Genomic DNA, 19,650 nt, shown 5'->3' with positions numbered 1-19,650 from the left:
GAAAACGTGCACCAATTTTCACGGGAAATGTCTTAAAATTCGTGTTTTTAATTCCGATTTACGAATATGTTAGGCGCGTTCTTTTAAAAACAATATTTTCTTTGTTTTAATAGAAAAACATCGTATTTCCCGAAATCAAAAATTCACGTTTGCACTTTACACGCCTTTAGATGTTAAAAATATATGTTCTATCAATTATATACACGTAATTATTGATGTTCTTTAATTAATTAATTAGAGAATGGTTTTTATTGTTATTTTTATAAAAATATGTAAAACTTCCCAATTACTTCACTTCAACGAAAATGGCAAGGTTATGTTCGAAATTATGGCATCGCTGTTGTAAATTCGAATCTATTGATTTATGCACTGATCGTTTTCGAATTATCGATACTCTCGATATTTGAGTCTGAAAGAGAATTGGTTAAAAGGAGAAATACATAATAGAAAGATTTATAATTCATTATTATTGCAGAAAGAAGAAGAAGTTGGACACAGAAGAATTATGAACGCCGGGGTGTTGGACCGACCAGGGTTATTTTTTTTCGAGCGCCCCGGCGTTCATAATTCTTCTGTGTCCAACTTCTTCTTCTTTCTGCAATAATAATGAATTATAAATTTTCCTATTACGCATTTCTCCTTTTAACCAATTCTCTTTCAGACTCAAATATCGAGAGTATCGATAATTCGAAAACGATCAGTGCATAAATCAATAGATTCGAATTTACAACAGCGATGCCATAATTTCGAACATAACCTTGCCATTTTCGTTGAAGTGAAGTAATTGGGAAGTTTTACATATTTTTATAAAAATAACAATAAAAACCATTCTCTAATTAATTAATTAAAGAACATCAATAATTACGTGTATATAATTGATAGAACATATATTTTTAACATCTAAAGGCGTGTAAAGTGCAAACGTGAATTTTTGATTTCGGGAAATACGATGTTTTTCTATTAAAACAAAGAAAATATTGTTTTTAAAAGAACGCGCCTAACATATTCGTAAAGTAGAACTAAAAACGAGTATTTTAAGACATTTCCCGTGAAAATTGGTGCACGTTTTCGGAAAAGCCGCTCTCCTGAACCTTTACCAAACAATCTTATACAAAGTAAATCAAAACTTAATCTATACACATTTTAGTTAGTTCTTACTAACGCCAATATTCTTTTCCTATGCTTTGTAAAATTAGAATTTTATTCAAACTTTTAGGTATAATTTTATTTCTTTGTTTGCGCGCTGCCTGATCATCTTTCAAAAAAAACGGTCGGTTAAGTTTATTTTCCAATTTTTTTTTTCAACTAAGTTGATATGGTCAGCCCAAATACTAAAAAGCTATCAGTTTTATCAGAACTATCTGAAGAGCCATCCCTTGCAGTCGGCAATAGCATTAACCCTCATAATTTCTGTGGTTTTTCTAATAGCTATTGCAAACCAACTATCAAATCTATTGCCATTGACGCTCTGAACACATAGAGCGCGACAGACAGACAGAAAATACACCAGTTCTTATGGACACAGTTATTGAGACAGCTGCACAACTACATAACTGTGTCCGTAGGAACGTGTGTGTTGTAGTATTGGACAGATGTCGATTGCTGTCTGTCGCGCTCTATGTGTTCAGAGCGTAAGGGTTGCAAAATTTTTGTGTGGGCATTTGTTATCATGAAATAATCATTTGCAAAAAGACGTCGACCAGGCAATATTTTATGAGTAGAAGGAAACGAAAGAAAATCTACTATTTCGAACAAACGAGTCTTTGGAAAACAATAGGGGTATTCGCTTGCTCTTGCAAAACCCTTGCACGGTGCAAGAATTGTATATATGTATTTCCTCTTGGTACATCGGCACAACAACAAACACACGCAGAAAACTATTTGCAATGGCTGTAAAATATGTTAGACCAAAACCCATGTTAATTTTCGTGCCGTCGTATATCACTAGATTCTGCAATGGGTGCTCTCTTGCCCTTGTATATTTCGGTATAGGATTTTTGCATTTTGTGTCATCGTGCAATCTTGCAAGAGCAAGAGAATGCCGCTACTGATAGTTGTCAGTGAAAACTCATCGAAAACACATATTGTCGGTCCGAACGACTTAAGGCCTAACTATAATATGCATACGCTGCCGTATGTTACTGTCAAAAAATTAACGAAAAGCCTGTCAAAGGCATAAGGAACAGAGAGTAGACTTTTGAATGATTATAATGTACTTACATGCAGGAGAGAAAATGGTCAATAAACAATTTGTGTTTTAATTTTATACATATTTCGTTTGGGTTTTCCAATACAGGAATGAATAGAAAATTAAAATATTTAAAAACAATTAAAATGCTTACTTATGTTTTAGACGGAGTATGCATTTTTACAAAAATTAGTGAAATGAAAAACAAAGAGTTCGGTGCATGTTTACTCAGGGAAATAAACAGAAAGAGGAAGTAGGATGGTTTTTTTGTACGATTCCTAGAAATGAAGAGGATTGACCACATCAATTTTTTTTTTATACACGCGATTGAAATAAAAGGAATCTTATTTGTCGTAAAAAAATATTTTTTCTATATTTTCTATTAAATTTTGTACAAAACATTCGTCGTCCTCCATCTTCAAATTCAAAATGATGTATCTGTTGACAAAAAACGAAAACAGCTGATTCCGTACGGAAAATGCGACCAGTTTCGCACTTTGCTTAAGCAAATGATATTTGAAAAAATTTAACGAAACTTGATGTTAAGTACATTATAGTTGCAACATACAATTTGTGTGTATTCGGACAGTTGCTTACGCTGGCTTATAGTGCCCATACACGAGCACACAAGTGCGTTCGATCGGTATGAATTCGTTTGCCCATACACGACACACAAATCCATCTTGCGTTCGTTCTTCACAGAGTTAACATGTGCGACAGGCAAGCGGAACATTTCTTCGTATTTATTTCTAATGGAGTATTTTTATCTATTTCTTTGTATTTCGTTAATAAGTTATTCCAACTTTTATTTTTCTCAATTTTATTTTTATATTTATCACTTTTCGTTTGCCAATTCATATTTTATAAGATCAATAAATTCTGAACAATAAATTTTTTTTTTTTTGCTTAAATCTCTTTAAAAAATATATAAGAATATGTCCCAAAAGTTATAGAAGGGAATTCGAAATGTTATCGAAGCTAGAAGGGAAATAGTAACCGAGCGTTTAGCAGATACTTATGTATATGCACACAAGCACAAGCGAAAACTCTGAAGCATGATTTCTCGGTTTTCCATTTTTACGATTATTTTTAATTGGCGGGCAGGATAGAGAAAAACCACACGTCTTATGGAATTCGGGCAAAGTTTAGTATCTTTGGCATAAAATTATCTTCTATTTATATAAAGTAAATTTTTTTGGTCAAAACCACTTTTTGTCAATTTTTAAAAAATTTTTAAAATTTTACACTTCTTTTTGGAATTTTCTTAGTTTAACTAGAAGATAAATTATTAAAAAATATGAATCTCTTTGAATATTTTGTTTTGATAGAAATTGCGACCTGCATCCTGCCCGCCGTCCGAAAAATGCACATGTGCGAAGCATCGGGCAATTGCTTCGCAAAGGCAGAATATCAAAGATTTAGTATCCAAATAATTTGTGAAAGATGTTCAAATATATAACTACAAAGCCTAGAAATTTTGCATGAATCACTTATTTCTTTCCCTCCCAAAAAAAACCTCAAAAAATCGATTTTTTGAAGCCTCTAAAGCAGGCCTTAACACTTGCCATTGTTCGTCCGCGATCTTCACTGTTCGGCGACACGAGAGAAAAGGAATTTTGTTCGCGCACAATGCCATACACGACACACATGTGCGCGCACCGATCGTAAAAAATCAAACATTTTCGCGAACATGGATCGGTGCGCGCACAAGCCCATACATGAGTAAACCGCATGCGACACATACCGATCGAACACACTTGTGTGTCGTGTATGGGCTCTATGAAGCTAGCTTATGCACATTGTTTAGGATTATTTACGTTAGTTTTAAGTTGATTTTCTGATAATGTTAAGTCTGATCTGGCAATACTGTTTTATCTAAGCTTTCTCTTTTTCATCTCTCTTTCATCATACATTTCTGTTTGATATCATCTTTGTTTATTTATATTTCGAAGCAAGAATGATAGAATACAAGATTACGACGACCGCCATTACGAAACGTCATAGTTCCGTGTTGAGAAGAACAAGAGTGAAAAACTGTTAAATGGCTTGCAAATTGTAAACAGAAAAGTAAACACTTTTGTAAATTCGCAAGATATTATTAATTCTTTCGATTTTAATGAAAAGTTTTAGTGAAGCGATTGAATATTGTTGAGTGGAAAGATTTGAATCATTTCTAAAGAAATATATCGGCCTATTGATAATAAAATTGTCTATTAAGTTGTGATTCAAATGGAGAAAACGTTTCTTGTGTTGTATATAAATATATACATATATTATAAGTTCAGATGTATGAAATTATGATAAAAGAATTGTGAAATTATTAATTAGTATTAAATATATCATTTCTTTTGCAAAATAACACCCATTTTTTGGCAACTTTTAAATCGGCCGGAAAACTGAAAAAACTCGTTTTCGATCCTTTAATTGCATAATAATTATTACAACAAGCCACTGCACATTTCATTTTAAGAAATTTATATATTTATGCTTAGAAATTTAAATAAATACAACAAACAGTACACTTACACTGGTTTTCTTCATTTGAACAATTTCCACACATGCTACTCTATTTATTGTGGATGTGCCTAAAACTAATTATATACATATTTTCTCGCAACAATATTCTAAACATTCTACTGAAATATTTCCTGCAAAGACGAATGAATTAATATTATTTTGGGAATTTCAAAAAGTGTTTACTTTTCTGTTTACAATTTGTATGCAAGAATGATAGAAATAAGATTGCGCAATGCGCATGTTTGCTTTCAGTCAGCTGTTCTTGGTGACGTCACGGTTGACTTATTATTCGCGCGCGCCTTTGAATGTGAAAGAAATTTGCAGTTTGAAATGGGTAATTATAGGATTTTGATTACAATAATTTTACTTTTAAAACCAAACACTCTTACAGGTTTAAGTTCGCGGAGTCTAACAAAGTTGCTACCTAGCGCTTTTCTCACGTTAACCAGATTAACTCCTGCAGAGGCTAATGAACGGCAGAAAAGGATGGAGTCTCGTTTAAACCACTGTTTCTTATCCTAATTGTAATAATAATCTTAACTAACAATTTATCCCCTTTATTTATAAGCATGTATGTATGTTTATTATATTTTTGCAGGCAATATTTTTCAACGTGTGTCAGTTGATCTAAATTCCACTGACCCAATTGAAAAAAATGATGACTTGAAGATTCTCAACAACGACGGGCTTGAAAATTTGGCTGGGTACATCTGCCACAAACTTAGTAAAGACAACCCCGAAATTTGTGCCAATTCAGAAAATTGATCGTCTTATACCTGGGTGGATCACCTTTCTGAAGGAGGACTCTCAAAACCAACAGATATGTTGATGGAGCATATGAGAGCCTTGCAAGCAGTATTTGACGATGTAAATGGTACTGATTTGCATATATGTACAAATTACCACCAGAAACACTTAGATTTAAGTAATTTTGTAAATTGTAGCTCGAAAGTAAAAAATAATTGTTTTTCAGAGCAAGAATGTATTTTAGGATTCGTTCCTTAAGCTTAGTACGCAGCTCTCAAGAAACGTAAAAACTTCATATAAAAAAACGCTTAAGAAACGGTCAAGATACTTTCCTGCGACAAACTTACTTGTGCTAGTACGCAGCTCTCAAGAAATCTAGTACTAATTTTTGATACTTTTTTTCAGTAAAATGTGAATATGGCAAACCTTGTTTTGCGAAGAAACATCAAATCAACAATTGTTTCTTGAAGGAAATTCGAAGTAATCGTCAAATTCATCTTAAATTAGTTGAAATCATTATTATGAAGTATATTCCATTTTGAAATGTTGTATAAAACCTACCAATCATCAACAACATTTCTTAAATCTCAATGCAAATATTTATGTTACCATACACATACACACATACATATTACGCACAAAGTTTGTTTTCTTTGTTTATTCTCTCTTGCTCTTCTAATGTAGATCATTCACAATGCGTAACCAGCTGCCAAAATTACTTGAGAAATAATGTATTTTTTTTCTTGAGCAATTACTTGAGAGCTGCGTACCAACCTTTAAGTAAAAACTTTATCGAACACATGTATAGCAAAAAAAGAAAATTAAATAAGACAATAAATTGATACTCGGTCACAAAATATTCAATCTTTTTATTTGCATAAATGTACATATATGGTTGAAACAAACACAGCAAAGAGACAAACTTAAATAATACAATGAAAACACAATTAAATGAATATGTAGGTAAATGTTCACTATTAAATATTCACTTATATTGATATCTTTTATTAATATTCACTTATATTGATGTTAAATTTGATGATATTCATGATTTTGTATGCCTGCAATACAAAATTGATTCTTATTGCAAAGAAAAACAAGCAACAGAAAATCAGCTGATTGTACGTTGATCAACCGTGACGTAGATGCGCAGAACGAACAAAATTTGAACACCTCATTGCGCAATCTTGTTTCTATCATTCTTGATTTGTATGCATTTCTATGCTTGTTCTTCTCAACGCAAAACTGTAACGTCACGAAATTGTTGAACAATGTATTTGTTTTTGTAAGAATTGTCAAGAGCTAAACCGAAAAAAACTAACTGTAAACTAGTGTCGTAATCTTGTATTCTATCATTCTTGTTTCGAAGTTACGGTATTTAAAATTCCTTTGTACTCCTATAAATACCGGAGTTCATGTATGTACAACTCTCTTCTCTGATTGTAACTCAGTGCTGATGGTACTCACCTTAATAAAGCATTGAGAACTCTACCCGCTGGTAAAATTAATTATTTAACACACATTATAGTTAGGCCTTTAGATTCCACAACATACAAATGTGTTTTCAATGTCGGTCAGAACATATTAATACATATATATGTATTTTATTACTACTTTCCATATGTTCTTTTGAATCTTTCTCTTCGCTACACAATTTACAACACAATTTGAAAACACCGGACACTGGGACCACGTGACGAAAACATTGATGCATCGACTATAAGCGTATCACATTCTGGATATCGACCATCACTAGTTCATTATGGAAGCTGACGGTGATTGAGTTAAATCTGTTATAGTTGTGAAAGAATTTGTAAATTTCTAAAACTTATAAAAGCAGTCAATATATATGTAAGAAATTTCATTTTACCTATTTATTCTATAAACCTACCTAAAGATTTAGCTTCAAGTTGTGTTAAAAGTTTTGCATTGAAAAAATAACTAATGAATCAATCGGCGTTTTCCATGTTGTACATACATATGTACATATGTATGTATGTGTATATGGAATCTTTATGTAGTGTTCTTGGATAAAATGTAATGATTAAAGATATATAAAAACGAATTGTGTATAATATCGAGAATACAAAGATTTTTTTTTATTTTGGAAGTAAGCATACATATTGTTTCTTCGATAATTACGATTTTTTACCGATGTGTATCCATCAATCTAGTATTAGCTTGCTTATGTATCGATACGTAGCTACATATGTAAGTATATATGTGTTGGGTCGGTCAAAGTTATTTTATTTGAAGTGCTGCCGAAGGCCGACAACGCAAAAGGGAGTTTTGAACGAAAGAACCGAAGACCTCTATGTTGAACAGTGCAGATAGGAATTCTATGCCAGAAATTAATAGTGTGCAATTTATTTCCTGCCTTTGGGGAATTATATGGGCTGCGATTTAGAATAGCATCCCTGGATTTCGGGGTTAAAATGGGTATGAACGGATAGAGGAGGTCCTCCAGATCAAGAATATATCTACATATAATTGACGCCTACTTATGGTTTTTGAGATATTTGCATTTAAAGTTCAGGTAAATGTTCAGCAGAGCGGCTTTTCCGAAAACGTGCACCAATTTTCACGGGAAATGTCTTAAAATACTCGTTTTTAGTTCTACTTTACGAATATGTTAGGCGCTTGCTTTTAAAAACAATATTTTCTTTGTTTTAATAGAAAAACATCGTATTTCCCGAAATCAAAAATTCACTTTTGCACTTTACACGTCTTTAGACGTTAAAAATATGTTTTCTATGAATTATATACACATTATTATTGATGTTGTTTAGTTAATTAATAAGAGAAATTGTTTTTTTTGTTATTTTTATAAAAATATGAAAAACTTCACAATCACTTCACTTCAACGAAAATGGCAAGGTTATGTTCGAAATTATGGCATCACTGTTGTAAATTAGAATGGGTTCATGAACTGATCGTTTTCGAATTATCGATAAACTCAATATTCGAGACTGAAAGTGTAAACACAATGGCTACGACAGACTGCAGCGGCACGACAGTGAACTGAAAACGTCGTTGTTCATCTTACTACATGTACATTTTGAGAAGCAACAACAACACAATGGCCGGCATGTACACAAAACAACGCAGTTGTCCATTTTGTATGTACACAATTTCGTTGTGGCCATACTAATTCCTTTCACTTCAATGAAATTTTAATATTTTGTTCAAAGTGAAATTTTTTATGCAAAAAATAAGTAAATAGGTCAATATTTTTGCTTTAAATTATCAATTGTTATTACAAATGATATAATAGAGCTATAATATAGCTATTTTATGCTTTTATTTGTAAAATAACGTCAAGTTTGTTAGAGCTGTGAATAATTTTAAATTTTACATATTAGTGGCATCACCACTCTACCTCCTCTTTCTATCTTCCATTCTACTGTCAACTCTACTGTCGTCGTACTGTCATTGGCAAAAATAGGAGGATATTGAAGTTAGCGAGAACGACAACTGTCGGCCTGCAGTCGTGTAGTCGTGCAGCTGTCAAAATAACACTGCCCATAAGAACGTGTGTATTTTAATATTTGACAGATGTAGTTTGCAGTCTGTCGTAGCCATTGTGTTTACACTTTGAACGAGAATTGATAAAAATGAGAAATACATAATAGAAAAATTTATAATTCATTATTATTGCAGAAAGAAGACGAAGATGGACACAGAAGAGCGCTCGAAAAAAAATAACCTTGGTCGGTCCAACACCCCGGCGTTTATAATTCTTCTGTGTCCAACTTCTTCTTTCTGCAATAATAATGAATTATAAATTTTTCTATTATATATTTCTCATTTTTACCAATTCTCTTTCAGACCCGAATATTGAAAATATTTTAATTTATTTTCTTTTCATTTTTCCAATTATTATTATTTTCCTATTATGTATTTCTCATTTTTACCAATTCTCTTTCAGACCCGAATATTGAGAATATCGAAATTTTAATTTCTTTTTATTTTTCCAATTATTATTGTTTTTCTATATTCGTGAATCGGAATTAAAAACGAATTTTTTAAGACATTTCCCGTGAAAATTGGTGCACGTTTTCGGAAGAGCCGATCTGCTGAACATTTACCTTTATATCCACTACCACTTCACTAATTCGTTTCTAATCATTTATTTTATATTAGATATGCGCAAAAATAACTTTCATTCCATATCAAACTTTAGTTAAAATCCATTTATTCATAAAATTAGAAAATGGTTGTAAACAAGCGAAAAATCAGTGTTGCCATATTTTGTAATGGAATAAAAATAAGAGAAAAGAAAGATTATGACGTCATAACTAAATTCATAAATCCCGGTGTTGGATCGCGCAAAAAGGAATTCAACGCAAAAAAACTGAGCACGCCCAGGTGTTGGTCCGACCGAGGGTTATTTTTTTTGAAGCGCGGCCGAAGGCCGCCAACGCAAAAAGGAGTACTACGCGAAAGTACTTCAGTCACCCCGGGTATTCGAATATCTCGTAAACTAAGCGTTTGCGGTACCTATAACCCTATATTTTTTTAATCAGGAGGACTTCCTCTTTCCAACGGTACCTTCAAATCGCGGCGCCAAAGAAATCGGAATTGTGCCCAAACTATTTCTCTAGCTCTCCAATACCACATGCTGACAAACATCCCCACAACAAAACTGCAGCACCCCTGTGTTTTACTGTTTGGTGAATATTTTTTTTCAAACAATCTTTCGCCTTTTCTCCGCCATGTCAAAATTCGCCCATCTGACTTGTATACACAAAATTTACTTTCATCAGAGCAGATTACTTTCGCCCAAAAGTCCGTCGGCTAGTTTACGTGCTCCTTTGGAATAAAAGTCGCTTTTTCTTGATTCATCTTACTAATTATAGGTTTTCTGCGACAAACTCGGGCATTGTACCCAGCACTATTTAGCGCTCTACGAACAGTCCGATTATGAAGAACCTTACCAACGTCTTCGTTTAGCATTGCAACTATGTTGTTGTTGTTTTAACGGAAATTCAATTCCCGTTGGGATGGTAAATGTCATTTGTGTTGTCGTAGATGTCATCTAACGGTAGGCCCAGGAAACGTGCTGTTTCGACGGGGTCGGACCAAAGGGAGGAGGGTGTTAGATGAGTAGGGTTCGTAGGGCATGCAAAGAGGTGGTCAGTGTCATGCGGAGACTCGTTGCATGCAGGACATACATTCGGTATGTCAGGGTCTATTCTGGATAAGTAGGGAGTTTAACCTGCTACAGTATCCAGAACGAAGTTGCGCAAGGGTCACACGCGTTTCTCGCGGCAGCTGGAGCTCTTTGTCTGCTATGGGTGGTGGTTTGACTCCAAGAACGCCATTCACGGGAAGGGAGTCGGTGAAGGTGTTGATGGCTCCGCTTTGAATGGCGGTCAGTACCTGTCGAAAGTTAGTTGCGTCCGAAGTCCGGTCGGCGTACTGTACGACGTCGTCGACGTAGTCCAGGAATGACCTTTTGATGCTCCTAGGTGGCGGTTCCGTTTCAAGCAGATGGCTGCAGGGGTGGTTTCTGCTAAAGCATCCCAGCAGGAACTGCCTGGAGAGGAGTTCATTATGCTCCTTAACTGGGAGCATAAGCGTCTCACTGTGGAGGTGTTCAACGGGAGACATCAAAAGACATCCCGTAGGGGTCCAGAGTGCAGTGTTTTGACAGGTCTGAAGTTTCCTCATCTGCGTGCCACTGCATCCAGGCGACCATATGGGTGCTGCGTAATTGAGGACCGGGCGGCCGATTGCCTTGTATGTTGCCAACAACGTTTCTTTGTCTTTTCCCCATGTGCTGCCGGCTGCCGACTTGAGGATTTTGTTGCGGCTTTAATCGCGGTCGTATGAGGAGAGAAGGAGCATATTGACAGTCGGGATTTTGACGCCGTCGACTGCAATATTAAGCTCAAGTCTATACTCCTTCGTCCAGTTTGTGAATATGGTCGCTGTGGATTTGGTGGGGGGAAAGTGTGAGATTTCGTGCAGTGAGGAAACGAGAAAGGTCGGAGAGGTAGCTGTCGAACACATGCCATCGATTCCATTGCCCGACGCCAATATCGTACAGTCATCAGCGTACGAGGTTATGGAAACTCCCTCTGGTGGTTGTGGGAGTTTCGAGATGTAGAAATTAAACAGTAGCGGGGAGGGGACACCACCCTGCAGAACCCTCTGTTTAATTCTTCTCAGTTTAGATGTTTCACCTCGAAATAGTACGAATGGCTGGCGACCGCTCAAATAGTTCATGGTCCACCTCTTTAGTCCTGGAGGGAGCGTAGTTGTTTCAATGTCCTGCAGTAGCGTTGTGTGATTGACCGTGTCAAAAGCTTTTGACAGGTCCAAAGCTACGAGGATCGTTCTTTCGCAGGGTGGTTTCTGGTTGAGGCCACGAACTATCTGAGCGTTTATGACGCTAAGTGCTGTGGTGGTGCTGTGCACTTTTCGGAATCCATGCTGGTGGCTGGCTATGCTCAGGTGGTGAGTGAAGGTCGGGAGTAGCAAGGCCTCAAGTGTCTTCACTACTGGGGAGAGGAGAGTTATTGGTCGATAAGATTCCCCTTTGTTGGCGGGTTTCCCAGGTTTCAGTAGTGGGACCACTCTTCCGACTTTCCACACATCGGGTATTTGAAGAGTGGTCAGCGACAGATTGAGTGCCTTGGTGAGATACCCTACTCCCGTCGAGCCCAGATGCTTTAGCATTAGCATGTTGATTACATCAGGGCCAATGGATTTGGAAGATTTTGCCTTTTTGATGACACCCTGAACCTCCTCATCGGTGAAAGTAAGTGGCGCGCCGTCGGTTAACACATCGTTTAGCTTTATCTACCGAAGGTTGCAGTGTGACCTGCCGGCTAAAATAGCTCGCGCACTTCTTCGGGTCCGAAGAGGCATGACCATTGAATTGAACTTCAACTCGGTCGTCATGTCTCTTCGGGTTTGACAAAGCTTTGACAGTAGCCTAAAGCTTACTCACACCGGTGGAGAGGTTACAGGACTTCAGGTGCTCTATCCATTTCGTCCGCTTATGTTGGTTTACCATACGCCGAATCTCCAAATTGAGATCCCTTATTCGGGGAACCCCGGGATCAGCATGGCGTAAGGTGTCGCGCTCATTAGCTAAAACGGCTGCTTCGGCTGGGAAATTGGTGCGGATTTCCGCTATTCTTCCAGCCGGGATGAAGCGAGCGGTAGCTGCTGCGATCACCTTGCGGAATTGACGTTCGTCAACGCATACGTCCATAGGAATAGAAAGAGCGTTGAAGGTGCTCTCAGTAAATTCTGTGAAGCCAACCCAATTTTTTCATTGGGGTGAGCTTTTTACGTGGCGGGTCCCAAACCCAGCGCACAACCCTTTGCAGGGGTGTTTCGCCTTCTCACTTTAGCTCACCTTCGAACGGATGTTCTTAGGCTACCCAGAGGATACTTGGTCAAAGACCGGAAGTCGTGAGCTGCTTGAGTCATATGTAAAAGAATCGTTTCTGGCCACTCCCAAGTGAATGGCGATCAGAGAACTTTCCTCACTTGCGTGAACTTCTACACATGACCCCATCCTCCAAATTAATGTAGGTGCGGCTGTCCACAGAAACAAAATCAGTAGGCTTCTCGATCGAAATAATTATGGGCAGATGGTCTGATGCGAGAGTTAGTATAGGTCGCCAGGTTATGCTGTTTATCAGACCACCGCTAGCAATGGTAATATCCAGCGAGCTATTACAGGTGCTCATAACTCTGGTGGGGGCTTCGTCATTCATTGTGCAGAATGTCGAATCGTCAATCTGTTCCGCCAGCTCCATCCCCCTACGATCATTTGACAGGCAGGAATGCCAAAGATCGTGGTGCGCGTTAAAGTCGCCTAGTACCAAACGGTTTTCACCACGAAGTAGCGCACCTATATTCGGGTGATATCCTGTTGGGCAACATGTAACTGGGGGGATGTATATATTGAATATTTCGAGCTCGACATCGCCTGACCGGATAGCTATACCCTGACATTCTAGGGTAGTATCCCTCATCGATTAGGCGATACTGCACGGTGTTGTGCAATGTGAAGGCTAGGCCACCACCATTATCTCGCTCGCGATCTTTACGTAAAACGTTGAAACTGGCACAACTCAGAAGATCTGAGCGGCTGTTTAGCTTGGTTTCTTGGACCGCAGCTATCGATACACGTTCCCGATTCATAAGTGCAACTACTCCTCGATCTTACTCTGGAGTCCATTGCAGTTAAATTGAAGTAGCCGGGTTTGTCGCGGGTGTCCGTGAGTGATCCTGGGGGTGAGGGAGTGACGTGAGGGTGGTAGTTGTTGCAGCTGTAGAACCCGCAGGGGCGGTTGTCGCGCTGGGGTGTTGGTAGGCGACGCCACTGTTGTGAGTTGCGGGGGCAGACTCCTGCAGCATGGGGCAACGTACGATTCACTCCACTCACGTGTGGTGCGCAGGCCGGAACACGCCGAAAAGTGACACCAGCCAGTACAGGAATTGCACTTGACGGATGTGACGTTCCGACGTATGACGGCCTGACACACGGAACAGACTGTGCGAGGGACCAAGAGCTGCTGATTGGTTCTCGCACGAGGATTGGAGCGGGATGAAGGTTGGGGGGGACAAGTCAGAAGGGGAGCTATGTTGCCTGATTGAGCTCCTGGGGACCGTGGAGGTCCTCTGTTGGGCACTCGGATTGAGTGGCGGCGCGGCGCGCGAACTATGTGCGGATTGCACTGCCGTAGAGGCTTCTGTCGCAGTATTGCGCAGGCAACATGGGGCCACGTAACGCGTGGTCCACTCCCTATGAGTCTTAAGGCCTGAGCAGGTCTTAAGATGGCTCCATCCATTGCATGTATTACACCTGACCGAGGTGGGGTTTGCATGGCGCCGTTTTGCGCATACGCAGCAGAAAAATTCCTCCAGGCCCGGGTTGGACTCATTGCCAGCACGAGTCAGGAGGATACGGAGCACCCCTGCTGCAAGGCATTGCTCCAGTGACGACAAACACAAATTAACACTTACCGATCCAAACGGGGTTAGATCGCCGAAAGAACAGCCCTTGGTCGGATGAAATCCGAGTCAATTCCGGTGAGTAGAACCGGTTGTCGTGGGAATTGCAACTATATATCTTCGATGATGGTGTTTTGGGATTTTTTTTTTTACCTTTACTATCTCCCGTTTGTCTCATTCTGATAGCGCAAGGACCCTTCTACTTCTCGGTTGATACTCACAGTCTGGGTTATTTTTAAAACGATAAATATGTAATTAAAGTTATTTTTGGCCTATTTAATACAAACCGTTTGAAGAACAACAAAACGACGGGGCCGATGGATTGCTGTCCGAGCTATTCAAAAACGGCGGCGCGGAACTGATACAGAGCATGCATCAGCTGCTTTGTAGAATATAGTCGGACGAAAGCATGCCCAACGATTGGAATTTAAGTGTGCTCTGCCCAATCCAAAAAAAGGGAGACCCCACAATCTGCGCCAACAACCGTGGCATAAGCCTCCTCAACATCGCGTATAAGGTTCTATTGAGCATATTGTGTGAAAGATTAAACCCCTCCGTCAACAAACTGATTGGACCTTATCAGTGTGGCTTTAGACCTGGCAAATCAATAACTGACTAGATATTCACCATGCTCCAAATCTTGGAAAAGACCCGTGAAAAAGGAATCGACGTTCACCACCTCCTCGTCAATTTCGAAGCTGCCTTTGAAAGGCTTTGATAGCACGAAAAGGAGCTGCCTTTATGCCGCGATGTCTGAATTTGGTATCCCCGCAAAACTAATACGGCTGTGTAAGCCGACGTTGAGCAACACCAAAAGCTCCGTCAGGATCGGATAGGACCTCTTCGAGCCGTTCGATACCAAACGAGGTTTCAGACGAGGCGACTCTCTTTTGTGTGACCTTCTTCTGGAGAAAATAATTCGAGCTGCAGAACTAAACAAAGAAGGTACAATCTTCTATAAGAGTGTACAGCAACTATATATATTTTTTTTTCTTGAACTGGAGGGCATCTATCCGTACATACCCATTTTAACCCCGAAATCGGGGGATGCTATTCTAAATCCCCGCCCAATATTTACTCACCTTTTTGGTCCTCATCACTTCATTATACTCGTATATTCAGTGACTTCTCTGAAAGTGAAGTATATATTAATGGAATTTTAATTTCACTATTTATTTCGGACTTTATAAAATCTCTCAAGATCAAAATCAAATTTTAATTTGGAACAATGAGCTGATATTTCCTACTTTTTCATAGATTCTATAAAAACGTTTTGCTTTAACAATTAATGTACATAAAAACATATATATGTAATATAATACCCTATACATACATATATAATACATATTTTGCATAGTTTTTGAAAATATGATATTTTCGTACTATATCGTTACTTACCACTCTCATTCGCTTTCACAACACTTAAAACGTTATAATGTATTTGCATAATTAGCCAAAAATAGTGTAAATCTCAACAATTTTCTGCAAACCTCATAATTATTTAGAATATACCTTCGTTCGGGTCTTGGCCATGCTCCTGCAAAACCTGCATTTTGGATCCTACATTTACCAATATAGATCGATAGTCTTTCACAATACAAAATATTGTTATATTAACAGTCCGGGCTAGTGGACCGATCATAAGTCGCCTTGCATAATGGGTATACAAAATGTATTCGTTTGCAAAAAGCCCAATAATTAGCATATACATATGTATACATATGTACATTATATTGTATATAATTTTAGTACTGCAATGAAATGTGAAGTAAAAACTTAAATATAACTTTTTACTAAAAGTATAGTTACCTATTCATATTTTGGTCCTAGCTTAAACAAATGCATATTGTATTTTATTTCCATTCCGGAAAATATGTTATGAAACACTTCTATATTGGAAAATATTACCAGTTATTTTATTAATCAAATACTTCGAACTAGGTGATGTTAAAACTTTTGTAATTAATTTCCAGGTAAAAATAACAATGGCTCGTACTAAGCAGACTGCGCTTAAATCTATCGGCGAAAAAGCACCACGCAAGCAACTTGCCACAAAGGCAGCTCGTAAATCCGCCTCCTCAACCGGCGGCATAAAGAAACCTCACCGTCATCGCTCGGGTACTTGTCTTCCTGAAGAACATAAAGTCCATTCGGTAAATTTAACCATGAATGAAATTATTCAACAAAGAAGTTCCATTAAATTTTGTGTGCTGAATCAAATTTCTGCTGCCGAAACGTTCAGAATGTTAAATAGGGCCTTCGGTGATAACTCTTTGTCTCGAGCAAGTGTTTTTGATTGGTACAAACTATTCAAAGAGGGTCGAGAACGCGTTGACGACGAACCACGTCCAGGACGGCCATCAACATCAACTGATGATCAACACGTCAATAAAATAAAAGAATTGGTGCTTGAGAATCGACGATTCACAGTCAGAGATTTTACTGACATCGTTGGAATATCAGAAGGATCAGTGAAAACCATTTTGAAAGATCATTTGGGCCTAAGGAAAGTGAAAGCACGATTGGTTCCAAAATCACTAAATTTTTTCGAAAAACAGCGTCGCGTTAACGTCTGTGAAACAATGCTTTCCGACTACCAGGATGTCATGAAACGTATTATTACTGGCGATGAGTCTTGGATCTATGCTTACGAGCCGGAAACAGACGATCAATCGGCCGAATATCGTGGCACAGGTGAGCCGAAGCCGAAAAAACCACGTCAAATCAGGTCAAAAATCAAAGTTATGTTGACCGTTTTTTTCGATTATCGAGGTGTGGTGCACTCCGAATTCCTTCCGACCGGCCAAACTGTCAACAAGGAATACTATTTGAGTATTATGCACCGTTTACGCGAAGCTATTCGTACAAAGAGGCCGGAATTATGGGCCGACAACTCTTGGTTTTTGCACTACGATAATGCACCGTCGCAAACTGCATTGATTCTTCGTGAGTTTTTTGCCAAATTTTCAACCAATATAGTGCCGCAACCATCGTATTCGCCCGATTTAACTCCGTGTGACTTCTGGCTATTCAGTAAACTCAAACGACAGCTCCGGGGAAACCGTTTGGAGTCAATTGAAGACATTAAACGTGAATCGCTATGCGCGTTGATGGCTATCCCGGAAATCGACTTTAACAACTGTTTCGAGGATTGGAAAAAACGTTGGCACAAATGTATTATTGCCAAGGGGGATTACTTTGAGGGGGACGACATAGATTTTGAAGAATAAATTAATAATTTTAAAATTATGAATAAAGTCTTACTATTTTTTGCTCACAATATTATGTGCGCGTATTGTGTATTTTTACATGAATTTATGTGGAATTTCAATGCTTCGTCGTATTGAAACTCAACAAATGACCAAGTCGTATCAAATGCCAGCACGCAGTCTAAGTATGCAGTGCCTTGCCACGTCAGCTGATTCTTACCTTAAAACGGATTTAATTGCCGAATTGAAGATATCAAAAGACTTTACGGGCATTAAGAAAATGAAAGTAGAGAAACAGTCGGCCGGTCAATTTGATATTGAACATTATCCCGAAATTTCCAAACAATTTTCGACAAACAATTATATGGATCAGGTAAGGACATAAAACGACATTATGTATTAACTTGACAGGTATTTAATTTGCAACCAAAGGTTTATATGCAGATTCCAGAAAAAGATCAGGCTGGTAACATCATTCCGGATTGGAAATGTCAGATGATGGCGAAAAAGGCAACCGAACGAGCCAAGAAAGAATTCGAAGAACGAATGGCTAAGGAAGCAGAGAATAGGCGCCTCTTACAAATAGCTCAATGGAAACGTGACCTACTAGCCAGGCGAGAGGAAATCGAAAATAAACTAAAGTACATGCATAATAAATTTTGTTTTCAAAATACTACTAAACTGTCACACAAACATACATATATATTTGCATTTTTCCAGAGTCTCAATTTATACACCCAAGGTGGAAAATAATCGTAGAGCTGAAACTTGGCAACTTAAGAATCGAGCAATTCCAATTGATAACATTAATTTGGTTTCTCCGAGCGTTGATTCCCTTCCAATTGCTTCCGGAACTTTTGACAATAGTAACAAGGAACAAAATGAACAAGCTGCGATCAGAAGTATGCCAGTATCAGATTATAATATCAATAGTAATCAATAAAACAAAGGAGATGAAGCAGATAACATAATACCATGGCGAGCCCAGTTACGAAAAACCAATAGTAGGCTAAGTTTAATTTAAGAACGAAAATTTCTTAACCCTAATTCAGATTTACATAATTGTGAGTTTGAACTAACTACTTGAGAATTTCATCTTTGCTGTTTACAGTTTATATGTGTACGTAAGTATATATTATACATTTGCATCAACTGAACAATTCTTTACTCCTTAACAAAATAGTATATGGAATAGTTGACTTCGAATCGCCAAATGTGTAAAACAAAACTTGGTAGCCTTGAAGATAGCAGTTGTGCCACTATGTGAGATATCCAAATACTCTCTCATATAAATTTAAATATGTACATATATCAAATAATTTGTTGTTGCTTTTACATGTCAAATTTTTAACGTGACATGCCGAATCGCGAGACAGGTAGCATACGAATCTTTTACTGCCAATCCTACCAATCAAAAATACATTTTGGCTTGGAAAAATGCATAAATTAGTTATTACATATGTACATAGGATGGGCAACAAACGGCGTTGTCAACAAATTTAATATATTAATATATGAAGAAAGATAAATACTTTTAAACAACAACATCAACATCGGTGTATTTACGGTCATTATATAATAAATATATTATATTAATCTAAATATAGAACTATATAAAGCTGTTGGAAAAATATAAATTAACATATGTATGTACATATTTTTGTAATATACATACTTTTTTGTGTATAATATTCAACTTAAACCCAGGCTAGTTTACGCACATTTACATATTCTTAATTTACTGTATTATGCCTAACCTAATATAATTTACAATAAAAATAAATTTTATTAAATTGTATTAATATTTATTTATTTAACGCCAATCGGCACTATACATCTAATAACAATTATAATGCTAAATAAGACAACAGGCTTAAACATATAAAATTAGGAATTAAACTCGTGACCTAGTTCGTATGCTAGTATTTTAATAAAGCTTTTTTAACGATCTTTCTGAGGTTCTGTAGAGACCCGCTGAAGAAGTTGATGTCACCGTGCAAAGAGTTTACC

At 37.5% G+C, this 19,650-nt stretch overlaps 1 protein-coding gene and 2 long non-coding RNA genes across 4 annotated transcripts; all 3 read left to right on the top strand.

Moving 5' to 3' along the window:
* The first annotated feature begins 4,924 nt into the window (after positions 1-4,924).
* LOC120774487 lies at positions 4,925-5,319 on the top strand. The gene is made up of 3 exons (XR_005705254.1): positions 4,925-5,039; positions 5,097-5,229; positions 5,304-5,319. It is a non-coding gene; the product is annotated as an uncharacterized LOC120774487 (long non-coding RNA).
* Positions 5,320-6,777: 1,458 nt separating this feature from the next.
* On the top strand, positions 6,778-16,786 carry LOC120774486. The gene is made up of 3 exons (XR_005705253.1): positions 6,778-6,950; positions 7,177-7,303; positions 16,405-16,786. It is a non-coding gene; the product is annotated as an uncharacterized LOC120774486 (long non-coding RNA).
* An 849-nt stretch (positions 16,787-17,635) lies between these two features.
* On the top strand, positions 17,636-18,945 carry LOC120775616. Of its 2 annotated transcripts, none has more exons than XM_040105863.1 (3): positions 17,636-18,013; positions 18,085-18,281; positions 18,361-18,945. In XM_040105863.1, the coding sequence occupies exons 1-3, from the start codon at positions 17,741-17,743 to the stop codon at positions 18,581-18,583; spliced, it is 693 nt and encodes a 230-aa protein (XP_039961797.1). In that variant the 5' UTR covers positions 17,636-17,740; the 3' UTR covers positions 18,584-18,945. The 2 variants fall into 2 exon arrangements, with proteins under 2 accessions (XP_039961797.1, XP_039961796.1); XM_040105862.1 differs by having other exon boundaries at positions 18,073-18,281.
* The last annotated feature ends 705 nt before the right edge of the window (positions 18,946-19,650 follow it).

This window comes from Bactrocera tryoni, chromosome 4 (genome assembly GCF_016617805.1).
Source record: "Bactrocera tryoni isolate S06 chromosome 4, CSIRO_BtryS06_freeze2, whole genome shotgun sequence".
NCBI classification, from domain to species: domain Eukaryota; kingdom Metazoa; phylum Arthropoda; class Insecta; order Diptera; family Tephritidae; genus Bactrocera; species Bactrocera tryoni.
Note: the sequence above shows the minus strand (reverse complement) of the source record. Positions and strands in the feature narration are given on the sequence as shown.